Source organism: Manduca sexta, chromosome 18 (assembly GCF_014839805.1).
Source record: "Manduca sexta isolate Smith_Timp_Sample1 chromosome 18, JHU_Msex_v1.0, whole genome shotgun sequence".
NCBI classification, from domain to species: Eukaryota; Metazoa; Arthropoda; class Insecta; order Lepidoptera; family Sphingidae; genus Manduca; species Manduca sexta.
In genome coordinates this window covers 14,993,702-15,009,195 of record NC_051132.1, presented here as the reverse complement: position 1 = coordinate 15,009,195, position 15,494 = coordinate 14,993,702, and the positions used below count along the sequence as shown (strand labels likewise).

At 36.1% G+C, this 15,494-nt stretch overlaps 1 protein-coding gene and 2 non-coding genes across 6 annotated transcripts in view; 1 reads left to right on the top strand and 2 right to left on the bottom strand.

The window, feature by feature from the left end:
• LOC115440292 (titin homolog) overlaps nucleotides 1–598 on the bottom strand; it is a 56,964-nt gene extending 56,366 nt beyond the window's left edge. For all 4 annotated transcript variants that reach the window (XM_030164537.2, XM_030164535.2, XM_030164536.2 and 1 more), the window contains exon 1: nucleotides 360–598. In XM_030164537.2, coding sequence (XP_030020397.2) covers nucleotides 360–378 — 19 coding nt within the window. In that variant the 5' untranslated portion in view covers nucleotides 379–598. The remainder of the gene's footprint in view (nucleotides 1–359) is intronic.
• Nucleotides 599–9,035: 8,437 nt separating this feature from the next.
• Trnan-guu lies at nucleotides 9,036–9,108 on the top strand. Its single transcript has one exon. It is a non-coding gene; the product is annotated as a tRNA-Asn (tRNA).
• Nucleotides 9,109–11,315: 2,207 nt separating this feature from the next.
• Nucleotides 11,316–11,388, bottom strand: Trnan-guu. Its single transcript has one exon. It is a non-coding gene; the product is annotated as a tRNA-Asn (tRNA).
• Nucleotides 11,389–15,494: the final 4,106 nt, after the last annotated feature.

Here is a 15,494-nt window from a genome sequence, read left to right as displayed (position 1 = left end):
GGAATGCGACACACATAGGCTACGTACAGGTTTTGCACCTTTGGTGGCTATCCATGCCAATGGAGTTTCCTACCACACACACCATCACGCATTTATTCCCGAAGGGGTATGCAGAGATGCAACCAGGGCACCCACTTTTCGCCGAGTGTGTTCCGTCCCAGGATGTAATAGGGGGCGAGCCATATCGGGCAGAAATTCCAGACTCCGGGCTGATATTGAACAGAAAAACCCAAATATCACTTTGCCCAGCCCGGGATTCGAACCCAGGACCTCAGAGCGCTACCGTACCGCCAGAGAGAGTGAGTTTCCTACCACCAAATGTAAAAAACTATTTTTTAAAAGAAAAACTGAAAGCATACCATCGTCGTCTCCCCTCATTTTGCTTGGTTACCACGGATTCCGGTGTTTTTCAGTCAAAATTTGCACATTATGGAATTGCTGTATAGATGTTATAGCATACTGTTTAATTTTGCGGTCAGATTTTAGGAATAAGGAAAGATTAAAAGGTATTTATTGCTTTTTTATGTCCATTTTCTATTTTATTGTTTAATGTTTAATTGACTAGTGGGTTTGATTGACAGATTCTGTTTTTGATGTTTTTTCAGTATGAAAAAAGTTATGCTACGTAAACGTGTAAAGAACTCTTTTTGATAATTAAGTCTATAAGTCTTTTTATGGAGATAGAGGAATAATAATTCCCTGAGCACTCAACTTGTTCCAATGATTTATTTTTTTAGTTACCAATTATTTCCCTTCAAACAAATCAATGACGATTTAAATCATTACACTGCACAAATATGCATTTTAATTGAAGATTTTCAGAGCTCTACTTACACTGGTCGCTGCCGTGATACAATTCCAAAGAGAATATAACCCATTTATTAAAACACATAGCACAAAACACTTCATAAGAAAGTTCTCTATGAATTTACACGATGGTGCCATACCGTAGAGCTCAAGTTATAATGGTCGCAGCTGAGTCGTATTCGTGACAAGCCTGTACAATGCCTATTATGAGAGTACAAAAGTAAACCCTCTTTCACACCTCTCGGCTCTTGATTTGAACGCGGTTTACATTATTCAAAATTATATTGTAAGGAACATAATTGTTTTTGCGTTCAAATTTATCTGACGCGTTTTCTTGGTAATTGGATAGATTTTAATGTAGATTGTAAAGTTCTAGACGTTTTTTATTGAGCAGCGAGGTTAGAAAATACTGCTCTTAGATAGAAGCAATACTACTACGAACTATCAATTCCAAATACCCTAACCACATTGTACATTTCGTTCGTTATCCTGAGGAATGTTATAAGATACACTATCCTTGTTATACGAATTTGACTCATAATGAATAGAAATTTCGCGACCTTCTTTCCTTAAAACCAGGAGACAATAGTGCTTGAACTACGTGGTAATAGCCAAGATTTTCGTTCGCCACCCTTAAAAACTAAGCGATCATGCTGACAGCAACCCACTAACTAGTTACGAATCTCGGCTCAGGATACTGGGCGCGGATGAGACATCAACCATTATGGATGCGCGTACTCGTAGTGAACTAACAACTATAACCACGCGCAATGGTATTCATTAAGAGAGAGTCGCCCTTAATATTAGTAAAGAATTGTAAAGCCTCGGAGTAGAAACACTCATCTACAAGATTTGTTACCTCGACCAGCTCGATACAATTAAGCAGGCCGGCATAACCGTGGCGACCGTCAAGGGATGTTTATCTCATGGCGGTCATGATTTGAGACAACTCTTCACTTACCATGCAGTGAGGGAATTTTGCCGTGCCCTCGAAATAGATAAATTAATTATTGCAAAATAAATCAAATGACAGCTTGATGTCACGTTTAGTATGGTGAGTGAGGTTACCGATGATTGAATCATCTCTTCTCTTATGCCTATTTCCTTCAAGGCCAGCAGGGCATCTACGATTCTTCTGGTTTTGTAGTTTCATCCGCTCAGTAATCGGGCTGTTATAAAATGCCTAATTGTCTATTTTTGCCGCTAAATGGCATGGTACAAGGTAGCCAGTGTCATTACTGTGCATTATGCGATGTGTCGATAGCTTAGATGGATGTAGAACGGACTGCCGAGACGAATGACCGCAGGTTCAAAATCCACGACATACACCTCGGACTTGTATATAGTTATGTGTGTACTCTTTGTGAATGATCGCTTGCTTTCACGGTGAAGGAAAACATCGTGAGGAAACCTCCATACCTACCAAGTTCTCTATAAGAATTTTGCAGGTATATAAAGTCTACCAATCCGCACTCGGCCAGCGTGGTGGACTAAGATCGCCCTCTCAGTAGTAGAGGAGGCCCGTGCCCAGTAGGACAGTATATAATACAGGGCTGATATTATTATATGCGATGTGTCTAAGGATAAGTGTACAGTGCCATTCCAAGCTTCATAATGAAATGTTCTGGTGGTAATGCAACTCATTATAACAGAGGTTAACATCAGACCAGCTCCCACACCTTTATTAAAAAGTTTATTAGCAAAGGAAATATCAAAATTTCACACCAGATATTAAATGCCTATTTTATAAGCAGGATATTAGGGCTCGTACACAAACAATGATGAATAGTACAACATTCACACCTTATTTGTCTGTACGCCATTTGAGAAGTGTGGGACGGTGCTTTATTAAAGCTCACAATAAGCTCGTTGAGAAAGCGACAGCTCTGTACGTATAATTCAGAAAGTCTGTCTGTATGCCTCAATTTTTCTATCGTGTGAAAAGTATTTATTTTAATGCAAGTTAAAATGTAACAAATAAATAAATTTTACAGTTTAAAAAAGGCAACTACAAAATATATAAATATTTGTTTTTTTATTAAAAGAAATGAAAATTTAACAAATGAATACTCTTAAAGTTGTTCAAAAATCAACTATGACATATTTAGCTATTTGCTTTCCAGCTCTTATTTTGTGTGCTTTTGACGGTTGAATAGGCAAGGCGTTTGACCATAATCATAGCTTATGAAAAGTACAGATAATTATAGATTTAAAATCTATTATGATATACACTTGCCTAAGAGCTATCTATTGGCTATAGACTTGAAGAGTTTCCCATTATAGTAATACCAGAAGCTATTCGTTTACCTTTTTATATCCAACAAGAATTAACACATTTATTAAGAATTCCATTTCATTCCAAACTTGAATATTAAACGAAGACAAAACCGCGGCAAAATGAACCTAATTTTGTCAGTAATAAACGACATCTAGCTTTAAGGATATTTGATTTCATAAAATGGACACTTCAAACAATACATCCACAAACAAGCCTGAGCGGAAATTGAACCTTAAACTTTTTAGTCCAAGGTAGCCATCAAAACTAGGCAACTAATTATGCTTACATCTATATATGTATAATCTATATATATATATTCATATATATATATGAATCCCTATTTCCCTTGGTCACGCCATCACGCGTGAACGGCTAGACTGATTTCACAATTTTTTTTTTTGTTGTGTTTGTTATTGTCAGCAGTAGGTTCTTATGAAAAAAAAATTCAAAAAATTGCGCGGAAAATTAGAAAACTTAAGAAAAATTAACGACAATATTAATTTTACATAACTGTCAGCGATCGACAGAATAGATACGCGCGTGCAAACATAGTTAAGACAGGACAACGTCTGTCGGGTCAACTAGTTTGATAATAAGTATTATTCAAATGTTGTTATCAAGCCCCTTGACGGTTTGAACAATTTGAGAGTTCCTAATTTGTTGCCAATGCTCATAATTGCTATTTCAAATTTAAGGATATCCAATATAAGACGTTGGACCGTTTCGGCTTAATATTCTTTTTTAATTAAATTAATCCAAAGCGCTTGGTGATTTATAAATATACCTAACTTAAGAATCATTTATTGGGCTACAGGTACAATTATTAAATCAATATAAAATATACAGTTTTGATTAATATAGGAGAACTAAAGTACAGACCCTAGAAGTCTTATTGGTCTTTAAAATTTCGTCATATTAAATTTTAAAGGCCGAAATATCCATGATTATTAATTATTTTTACGTTTTTCTTTCAACTGCGAGAACTAATCACTAACTAGACGTGAATTTAAATTCTTTACTTGCCAATACTTGTTTAGTTACCCAGATTAAAGGTGAAACAAAATGTATGAAAATGGACCTTGAGGTATCGCCTTAAGTTACTTACGTCATCTTTTTTTTTATATACCAGCTATGTCAATTACATCGGTATGAAATAATATTTGCAATATTCAGCCGTTTTCCTTCATAATTGCTGAATTTTTAGAGCCTAGATGTTTTCGCACCTCTGAAAGAAAAAAGTTCTATCCAAGACATGATCTATTTTACGCAATATTCAAATCTACTCAGAATTTTCTACGTCCTGCTAAATAATATTAAAAAATCGAACAAACTTTCACATTGGTAATATTTATAATAAAAAATTAAAAAATAAATAGTTCGGAATCAATAAAAAAACCTTCGTCGAATATCGTTAAAAAAAATACAAACAAAAAAACCATCTATTGAAATCCTATGCGTTACAAATCCATGTAATATACAGTATATGCATGTCAAAACGCCAGACAGGCCACTGACCTGACCCCACCATGTATAATCAAAGATAATTAAACCATAGACGCGGCTCAAGTTACGCTGGTTGCTCCATACAGGGTGGAATTATTATTTTCCGAGTTACACAACCCTTCTCTTGAGTGTGGGGTGATTTGAAACGTCAATGCGTGTGCGTACGTAGTGTGCATGTTTTTCATTTGAATGACTTTGATTACGTTCGGTTTTAATTGAATAAAAGATTTTATAATATACGAATACCACTTCAAACACCGTGTGATGTGAGCAGGATGTACTGTGGCTTTGCACTGTGACATATTAAAAAAAATGTAGAGTCAGGGGACCTTATTCCTACAGGGATAAAGCCGCATTTTTGTTATTATTGGAGTTTTAATCCACAGACAGTTTTGATAGCCAAGTCAAAGGCAAGACTAAGAGTCAAAAAATATCCTATTTACCTCCATGGCTATCAAAGTTGTCCTTCGATTAGAAATCTCGTAATTGCAAAAAGACGAATTCGCTCTCTTGACCTTAATGCCATTGAATTTTTCTATCCATCTTAAGTCAAGTACAAAGAAGTCCAATAATAAAATATTTTGAAAAAAGAGAATAACGATTGCTCTACCAAATCACCACTAATGTCTACGAGGTGATACTAATAGAAAAATATTTACTTACGATTGTAGTTTTTAGAAGTTATTTAACTGTAAGATTGAGCTATCTGTATATTGAGTCTTTAAGTTCTTTGTCAATATAAAAAACATTAAATTTTACCCTGCTTTAATTATTAAAACATTAAACGTAATTTATAATAAAAATTAAAACAAAAAAATAATAATAATCTTTATTGAAAACTCGTGCAATTTTAATAGCTTCCCAAAACCATTGCCCTACAATGTCCATCTTTACACGCTAACCCCACGCTAAGCGATGATTTAAAAACAGTTTCCAACCACTTAAGTTGAGCGACATCTTGCGGTAATTGGGTGAAATTACAATTTTAATTGTGTTACTCGTGGGGCCGTGTCGGTAATTTTAAATTGAAGACGTCGTGTTTGGGAAAATAGGCTCTATATTGCTGACGCGATGGCTTCTGTCTTCAAGAACGCTGTTTTTTTTAGTACCAGAATCCGATGTCAAGACTGGTGGCAACTTGTGAATGGGGTACTGGAATCTCCCAGCTTAGCGACTGCAAGACCCTGGAGGAAAGTTTAAGTTTCCTTGGGAAGGTCAAGAACCTGGTTGGGTACCGGAATGTCTATTTCTACCACTAAACAACATAGTGCAACATAAATTGTGTTCCAGTTAAAGGACAGTATAATCAGTTTACAGTATGATTACTAGACATTATGAGATTTACCATCATCGTCCCAGGATGTTGGACGCTGTGCAATGCCAGGCAGCTCTGTAAAACAAAGTTCGGGAGTTGTGACTTCTGTTTATGGTTAGTTCTTGCTTATCATCAGACAAGCGGTTCGCTCGTTTCATCTTTTATTTGGATTGAAAAGCATCGCAGGAGATGACACTGTGGAAGCATGTGCTCTTTTAATCTTTATTTTTTTTTTAAATCTCACCACCTTGAAGATTGCTCTGTGGAAGCATGCTTAACTATATGTATCTTTAGCTTTAGCTTTTGTTCGCGTCTCCACCTGTATACCAGCCTGCCTACTCTAGGATGTCCAATTCGGATCTTTACCACCCTAAACGTTTCCCGACCTGGACTTCAAAACCAAACACCCTATACTACTAAACCGAGACAACATTAATACAAATCTATACTCTATACTATTATATAAAGCTGAAGAGTTTGTTTGTTTGTTTGTTTGTTTGTTTGTTTGTTTGTTTGTTTGTTTGTTTGTTTGTTTGAACGCGCTAATCTCAGGAACTACCGGTCCAAACTGAAAAATTCTTTTTGCGTTGGATAGCCCTTTGTTCGTGGAGTGCTATAGGCTATATATCATCACGCTATACCCAATAGGAGCGGGGCAGTAATGGATAATCTCAGGAACTACCGGTCCAAACTGAAAAATTCTTTTTGCGTTGGATAGCCCTTTATTCGTGGAGTGCTATAGGCTATATATCATCACGCTATACCCAATAGGAGCGGAGCAGTAATGGCTAATCTCAGGAACTACCGGTTTCAACTGAAAAATTCGTTTTGTGTTGGATAGCCCTTTATTTGTGGACCGCTATAAGCTATATATCATCACGCTATGACCAATAGGAGCGGAGCAGTAATGGCTAATCTCAGGAACTACCGGTCCAAACTGAAAAATTATTTTTGCGTTGGATAGCCCTTTGTTCGTGGAGGGCTATAGGCTATATATCATCACGCTATATTCAATAGGAGCGGAGCAGTAATGGCTAATTTCAGGAACTACCGATTCGAACTGAAAAAATATTTTTGTGTTGAATAGTCCTTTGTTTGTGGAGTGCTCAAAGTTATATATCATCACGCTATGACCAATAGGAGCGGAGCAGTAATGGCTAATCTCAGGAACTACCGGTTTCAACTGAAAAATTCGTTTTGTGTTGGATAGCCCTTTATTTGTGGACCGCTATAAGCTATATATCATCACGCTATGACCAATAGGAGCGGAGCAGTAATGGCTAATCTCAGGAACTACCGGTTTGAACTGAAAAAATCTTTTTGTGTTGGATAGCCCTTTGTTCCTGGAGTGCTATATATAGGCTATATATCATCATGCTATGACCAATAGGAGCGGAGCAGTAATGAAACATGTTGCAAAAACGGGGAAAATTATTAGTTTTGAGAGCTTCCGTTGCCTGCGCTGCGTAAACGGTTAAAATTATGCAACAATGATGTATGACGGGATTGTTTCACTTAAAAAGTTCTAAATAATATAACAAAGTCCCCCGCTGCATCTGTCTGCCTTAACGTGTTAAACTCAAAAACTACCTAACGTATTAAGATGAAATTTGGTATGGAGACAGTTTGAGACCCTGGGAAGAACATAGGCTCCCGGGAAACTACTATTTTTATAACGGAAAACTTTAGCCTGAAAAACTTTATAACGCGGGCGGAGCCGCGAGCAAAAGCTAGTATGTTTATAAGGATCGATACAGAATTCCTTTGTCCAAATACTCTCAAATTCCCACCAAGGTTTCCTCATTGTATTGAATGTCCTTGAAATATTTGCCAGTGAAGGATTCGCGGTATGTGTATCCTATTGTGTAAGTAAACAATGAAAGTAATATAAAGACGTAATTAATTGTTGAAACCGTTTTGTCCTGAAAGGTCTTTCCACAAATGTAATCTGAGATAACAAGTAGCAGTCAGTTTATTAAAATTAAACTATTTTTCGGATTCTTCGCGGTTTTTATATTTTAATTTTCTCTTAACGTTTCAAAGACTTTGCAGTCTTTGTGGTCACGGGGGGAATTTAGGTGTTGGTTATCCGCAAAGTAAAAGTTACAATACCTACCTACATCTTACAATTTAATATAACCGCGCAGGGACAGTTGCCGTTGTCAACCAGACATCATGCCTGAAGAACTTCCGCCTCCAATGCATCACTGGAGGTAACCGTGGGGTTTTATCCTATGCTGATGGAGGATATCCATGTTCAAGACCTGGTCTACTGGTTGATATCTCCATATATTCAGGCAGCTTAACACTGAGTCATAAGGACGCTGAGCCCAACAATTCTCATCGGCCGTCAAGGCTAACTGGTTACGTTAAAAAATAGTGGTTTTGTGCAACTGTCAAGGCCTTACAAGCCAGCATAATTATTGACTGACAAATAATCATCCTTCTTCAGTGGATACTATACCTATAGACGCAGAAGTAGTAAACTCAATTTTCCATGAGTAAGACGCTATAGTAATAATAGACGTATGTAGTCGGTATGTGGCTCTCTATTTACGCCTCAAGTCTGTGAATTTAAAGATATGAGCTTACTTAACAAAAACAAACACAAATAAAGGTTTAAGCTGAATAAATATAAGTGCAAATAAAATAATATAAATGTTAAAATAACAAGAGTAAAACATTAAACTATTATGAAAGTAATAGTCAATTCTATTTTAGATTAGTTGTAACATACATAGACCAAGAACCTAATATCCTGGGTTCGTTTCCCAGGCCATCTCTTTGTATTTATTTACTAAGTATAAGTACCAACCACTTATTTACTAATTATTTATCTCTGAAGGGATAGGCTGGGGTGCAACCAAGTCACTGACAAACACTCATGCCTTTTATACCCGACGGGTAGGCAGACACGCTAATGGTGCACCCACTTCCCACCGTGTGTATTCCGTCACATAATGTGATAAAGGGCGTCTATGATGAGACTATCGTCATATCGGGCACAATTTTTAGACTCACAGCTGATACTCATACATTATTTTATATACTTTATATTCGTATTCTTAAATTCTTGTTAATATAAGTATAAACTGGTCCATGTAGCATTCTTTATTGGAAGCTACAAGTAGAGCCTCCATGGCGCAATGGTTAGCGCGTTCGGCTGTTAACCGAAAGGTTGGTGGTTCGAACCCACCCGGGGGCGTGGAAATTGTAGTCGTTAAAAAATTTTTGGACAACTTCTCTGGCCTTCCTGACTATGGTACCATGTAAGTTCTGAAAAAACGCATTTTATATGCATTCTGGGCCTTTATTCTGTATGATAGTGTAAACGTGTAACGCGGCCGTGTCATGTTATCTTCGAGAAATGTGCGTGGAATGGTATTCTGTAAGCCAAATTTCTATTGTCCTAAACATGATGCGTTGTGTTACGTGCTTGTTACGCACTGTAAAAATAACGTGCGGCATAGAGAATAAGGCCCCAGGAGTTTACGACATCATTAATATTATAATACATTTATTTCTTATTAATCAAAGCGTTTGCCACATTAATATTAACTTCCACGAAATTTTAAATCACTCTAAAATAGACAAACCCAAAACATCCCTAAATACAACTAACACAAAGCATTAAACTGACTTTAAAACCACCGTGACAACTTTAACAAACAGCGACATTCATTATGTGTACTCTCAAAATGGCGTTAAATATCCCAACAAAGAAAAAGCTGAATAAAACCCGTATTTATGTTACCACGCATTATAATAGATGAAGGTTCATATTATATCCCACCACGTCTTCACACGCAACTACAGACATCCAAGATGGCGTACGCAGAACACTTGACATATTTCAATTCACTTACATCAAAGGAAGACATTCTTTACATAGGGGAATCTCCCCTTCGCCTAGATGCCTAGGTAATACCGCGAGATACGGAGGAACAGTAGGGAAATTGCTTTCAGGATCATCTTTTCTATTACATTTTTACTATTAACCGAAATATATATAAGCCTAGATATAAATAGCATGATGAATATATATTGGTAAAAAACAACTGTATAAATAATATAATAATGTATAATTGCTTACTCTAATTGTAAGTGCGTATATGTTGCATAACGCAACGGTGAAATATGTTGCACATACAATATTATATTAAACATAACAATTTATACCATGCTTTAGCAAAATAAATTGTTTTGATGTTATGTCTTCATTATTTAATAACTAGAGATAGCGTAGATCATTGTGGCATATCAAGGCATTAGAAACTGCATGATAGAGGTTTATTATAATTAAAAAAAAGATTTGGCTGCCATAAAAATCAAAACTAATATTTTGTAAGAGAGAAAATCGATAGAAAGTTGTAGATTATGCTTTCTACTTAGATATTGCGCAGTGCGTTACGGACAGACTCTAAACAAAAACTATAAAATATCTTCATCGCTGCAATTTTTTTATTTTATTTTTTAATTAAGTACTATTAGTCGCTATGAAAAAACGATATTTAACAATAACGTAAACAACTGATTAATATCGTTTACAGCAAAAAAATTATAATATTATTTATTAACCATTCAAACAATACTTTCCTTTTCTTTTCACTATTCTAAAAATAAAAAATATTTTTACATTATCGTTATTACCATTTTAAAATGTTATCCACATATTTATTTCACATGCCATACTGTTCGCTACATACTCTTGCAATAGCTAGGCATTACCCGTATGTATTACTGGGGTAGGTGTTCGCTATGTAAAAATATGAAATGCCAACTGACAAAGTTATATTTGCATTTTATAAAGCGATGTAGGCGCGGAGGGAAATCTAGCGTCGCATCGCAAGTGAGACTGGAGACCACCTCGCACGTACAGACATAAATATCACTAACATGCTTAGGTTAGGCTTTTTAGAAATATTTTTAGTATGCTGGCGGTAGGATATATCCTATATCCACCTGGATAGCGACAGTACACAAGGTGTTAAAACCCGTAGTGGTCCATGTAAGTGTGTCGCGTTCCGGGATCAGCCTGTGTATATCCGGTTGCATCAGGCCGGCATAATTGTGACGACTGCCAGGGGTAATCATCTCTCGTCAGTCGATATTCTATTGGACCCCACTCTACTTTCTATTAGGTGAAGTGTGGTCACTGCCCAACCCTAAAAAAAATATGACATAGTTCAACCAAATTAAGCCAAAATATACCAACTACTTAAACATTTGTTGATTGTTAATTGTTACAGCTGCATTTTTTAAGTATAAAAATGTGTATATTGGATAATTCTTTGGTTTATACATTTTAGCATAACTGAGACTAATTAATCCTGGAAAAAGTTTTGACGCCGAAGACGCGAGCAAAATATAGTTTTAGATATAATTTATGATAGAATTTTCAAAATATTACCCCGCCCCCGGGTGGGCTCGAACCACCAACCTTTCGGTTAACAGCCGAACGCGCTAACCATTGCGCCACGGAGGCTCATGACCACAAACCCCAATAAATTATTCTGCATAGACAAAGAATCAAATCTTATTTGACCAGAAAAATCAAAATCATAGGAGTAAGACCTACCAAATCAACCTATGGGCTCTCAACACGCACCTCTTACATTAGTATTTATCAATTGTTAACTATAATCGGCGAAAAGTAAGTGCGCCTCTGCCTACCTTTTCGGAGAAAAAAGCGTGAATGTGTGTGTGTAACAATCGTTCTTTTTAATAGATTTATCAATAATTGTTAACTATAATCAGCGAAAAATGAATGCACCAGTTATGCCTGTGCCTGCCTCATCGGGGAAAAAAGGCGTGATTATTCGAGTTTAACTAACGCCCTTTTTAATAGAAAAATATAAAAGACGATATGCGTAATGTAAGGAAACCTGAATACCTGATAAACTAAACATTTCAATGATAACATTTAAGGCCGCTAAACCGCACTAAGCCAGCAGAAGCTAAATCCTTAACCCTCAATAGTCGAGGCCCGTGACCAGCAGTTGCAGTACATAGGATTTGTATTTTCATAATACCTAACCTATCATCATTCCACGTGAACAATGAAGATCATTATATCATCAGGTCAATACTTTACAAATACTGCATCATCTGAATTAGATATTTCTAGATAGGACCACCAACAGCTAAAATTTAAGAAGTTGTATAATTGTAAAATATCGGTAGATGTTGTAACTTTGACTTTACGGATGAACAACACCTCAGTCCCCCCCGTGACCATGAAGGCTGCAAAGTCTTCGAAACATCAGGAGAAAACTAAAATATAAAAAACCGCGATAAAATCCGAAAAGTAGTTTAATTTTAATAGATATTTCTAATTAATAGTATTTATCTGGTTTTAACCTAGATTCTTTTGAATGCCAGATTCTGACTGTGTAGATACCTCCGCAATATCTATTTCTGCAACTAAGCTTCATTGTGCCACTTGTATTCCAATTTGAAAATAAGTTATGCCTGTATATTTACCAGGCGTTATGAAACTTAACATTTATATCATAGAGTGAGGTGAATGCTTTGTAATTTAAAGGTAGTGTTACTGGTGTTTAGAAGAGCTGCTTGCTCGTCTCGTCATTTGAATATAAAAGTTATTTTTCTAGTTCAGTTCTAGAACCCATTCACGTCGCACGCAGATTCTATGAAAATGAAAACAATATAACGCTCCACTTTCTAACTCATATGAAAGCCTTCAAAAGTAATATGGGTCAAAGTTACTTATACAATAGCTTTTGTATTAGATAACTCCTACTTGCGACCTAGGTTAGTGTGTTAATCCCAGATAGGTTATTCTAGAAAAGCTAGTGCTTTCACTGTCGTTTCTACTTTGTGTAGCATGAACATGGTTATGAAGAAAAATGTTCTTAGTTAAAGAGATTAAAGTGTTTTAATGCTGAATCTCAATCAAATATTGATCCTTAACTGATGGTAGGATATATTATATCAGCCAGGATAGCGACTACCATATACCAGGTGTTAAAACCCGCCGTAGTAGCCCACGTGAGTATATGCGCTTCGCGATCAGCCTGTGTATATCTAGTTTCAACAGACTGGCATAATTGTGTCGTCTGACGAGGGATAATCATCCCATCAGTCGACATTCTATTGGACCCCACTCTACGTACCATCAGGTGCAGTGGGGTCACTTTATCTCTTCTTCAACGTTTTTCTCTGATTTTTGTACAACACATGATGATATAGTGTCATTTATTGGAGACTGAAGAGTAATTGCATCTCATGGCGATAATTTAAATAATTGCTTCACTTATTTATTTATTTATAAATATATACCAAACAGATTATGGACTAATAATTTAAATTACATTATACTGGATCTAATGGTTAGTCAGAATCCAAATAGTGTATACAACTTATTCAAAGTAGGTGACACGTACAAGTTTAAAGAAGAAATTACTGTATTGGCTACAATCGGATAGCATCTCTTTCGTATAACATAACATTTGAGCTTATAACTATGTGTAAAGTTGTCTCTATTCCATCAGCAAAATACAATACAATACATAATCCAGCACATTCATCAAACACTTCGAATGACACGAACGCAAACTCAATTCTATTGAAACGACAAAAGACACATTTTTAATTGGAACTAGAAATCCCTAACCCGATTCATTCTGTTTTTTCCCTCGCTGTTCCCGTTTCTAAGCATCTCACCTGCCCTTGCGGATATCGCCTCAGCCCCGGTAATACTGTCACAAATCGCTCGGCGAGTGTGAAACGGTCCACAAGTATCTTAAATAGGGCATGGTGAGACGATGCTGATGGCACAGTAAAGGATTCAGCGCTGCAGGTTTTAGAATTTTTGGGAAGACCGGTAAATGCATTGACGTATAGAAATTAAAGTCCATATAAACATAATCCATAATTTCTTCTTTCCTGCCAGCCCGAGCTGGCTTCTTTGTTTACAATATTTTTCATTTATTTTATTTTCAATATAAATTGTCTTTGTTTATATAACCTAATTTAATTAAGTAATAATCAAATATTCTTATGTACCTCGACTTATCATAAGTGCAACTATGTTCGCCTACGTGATGAATAAAGCATTATTTTTAAAAAACTATTTGTTCAAAATCTAAACTAAAATGGCAACCAAAACGTCACTGTTATAGCCTAATTTTTCATTTGAACAATAAAACTTATTTGACTAATATTTTTTATTCACATCCAGGTATACACTTAGATTCGAGTTCTTATATTATGAGCGCCACTCCGAACATAACCACACGCTGTCAATGTTGAAATCATACTAAAGTCAGGCGTACGGATTGCAGTACAGTTGAGTCGAACACAATGAGTGTACTGAACGCCAGCTCTATTACGTAGCACATATATATTGATGAGTAAGTGTGATTTTAGGACCTATAAAATTACTACCAAAAAACCTCCAGTTTTAGTAGCATTATGGATTCGTTCCTGTCCTTCAATGAAAGGAACAGGATTCGGAAAGACGTGTGTTTTGGGTCTCTTAAGATTGTTAGATAATGTCTAACCATCAAAATCAATAAGCTATCCCAATTGTTGTCTTCGAACCTATCACATTAACCAGTCGAAATAATTCGTCACATTCTATTTTGACATTCGTTTTCGATCAAGCAAACAGTTAGGGTATGCGGTATCATGTAATTTGGGGTATTAGAAACAAGATGTTACGGAAGTTTGTTACCAATAGAATTCAAATTGATTGCCTTCACCCACTCTCTATCAAAAATTAAGCACGTCATTTTAATTTTAAACAATTTTGAAATTCGAATACGCTGGAATTAATAACTGCTTTCTTGTATACGAAGTATTGAACTGCCAGTTTCAAATACGAAGCCATAAAAAAAATAACCGCTAAATAAAAATAGTTCTAAATCTCAAATGAACCTGGCCCACTGGCTGCACTGTGTCCAAGCCCAGATAGAGCACTGCTCACATTATGCGAGCAGGCAAGCCCGCTAAACACCTATTACTGGCGCACGCAGCCTCTCCAGCGGCCGTAGACCTGGGGAGACAGACGATGCAACGCGCAGAAACGGCGCGCGAAGGAAAGGGAACTTAGTTATATTTAGTACGTTATTTGATTGAATAAACATTGAAGGTTTGAAGAAAAGTTAATAAATACTGAAGAAACTTTAGGAGTTTGAGAAGAAATGTTAGTAAAGATTAAAGTAACCTTAGTAGTGGTAGTTGCTTTAATTAGAACGTTAACATTATCCTCTTCTGTAATTATAAAACAAATTCCCCTTTTCTGCCTGTCTGTATGTTATCGATTTTCTCAAAATCTACTGAACGGATTATTATGGAATTTGGTATGGAGATAGTTTAAGACCCTGGAAAGGTTAAATTACTTTCTATTCCGAGAAAATATATAGCGGGACTTTTATCTCAGAAAACTCCTTCACGGGGTCGAAGCCGCGAGCAAAATCTAGTTATGTATAAAAAGACAGGAAATAACTACTGTTGGGATAAACATATATTTGTGAGGGTATTTGTGGCACCTTTTGATATAAAAACACAGACCAGTTGGTCGTTGACAGTCTTAAAAATCGGTTGGTTGGTGAAATATTAGTGAAA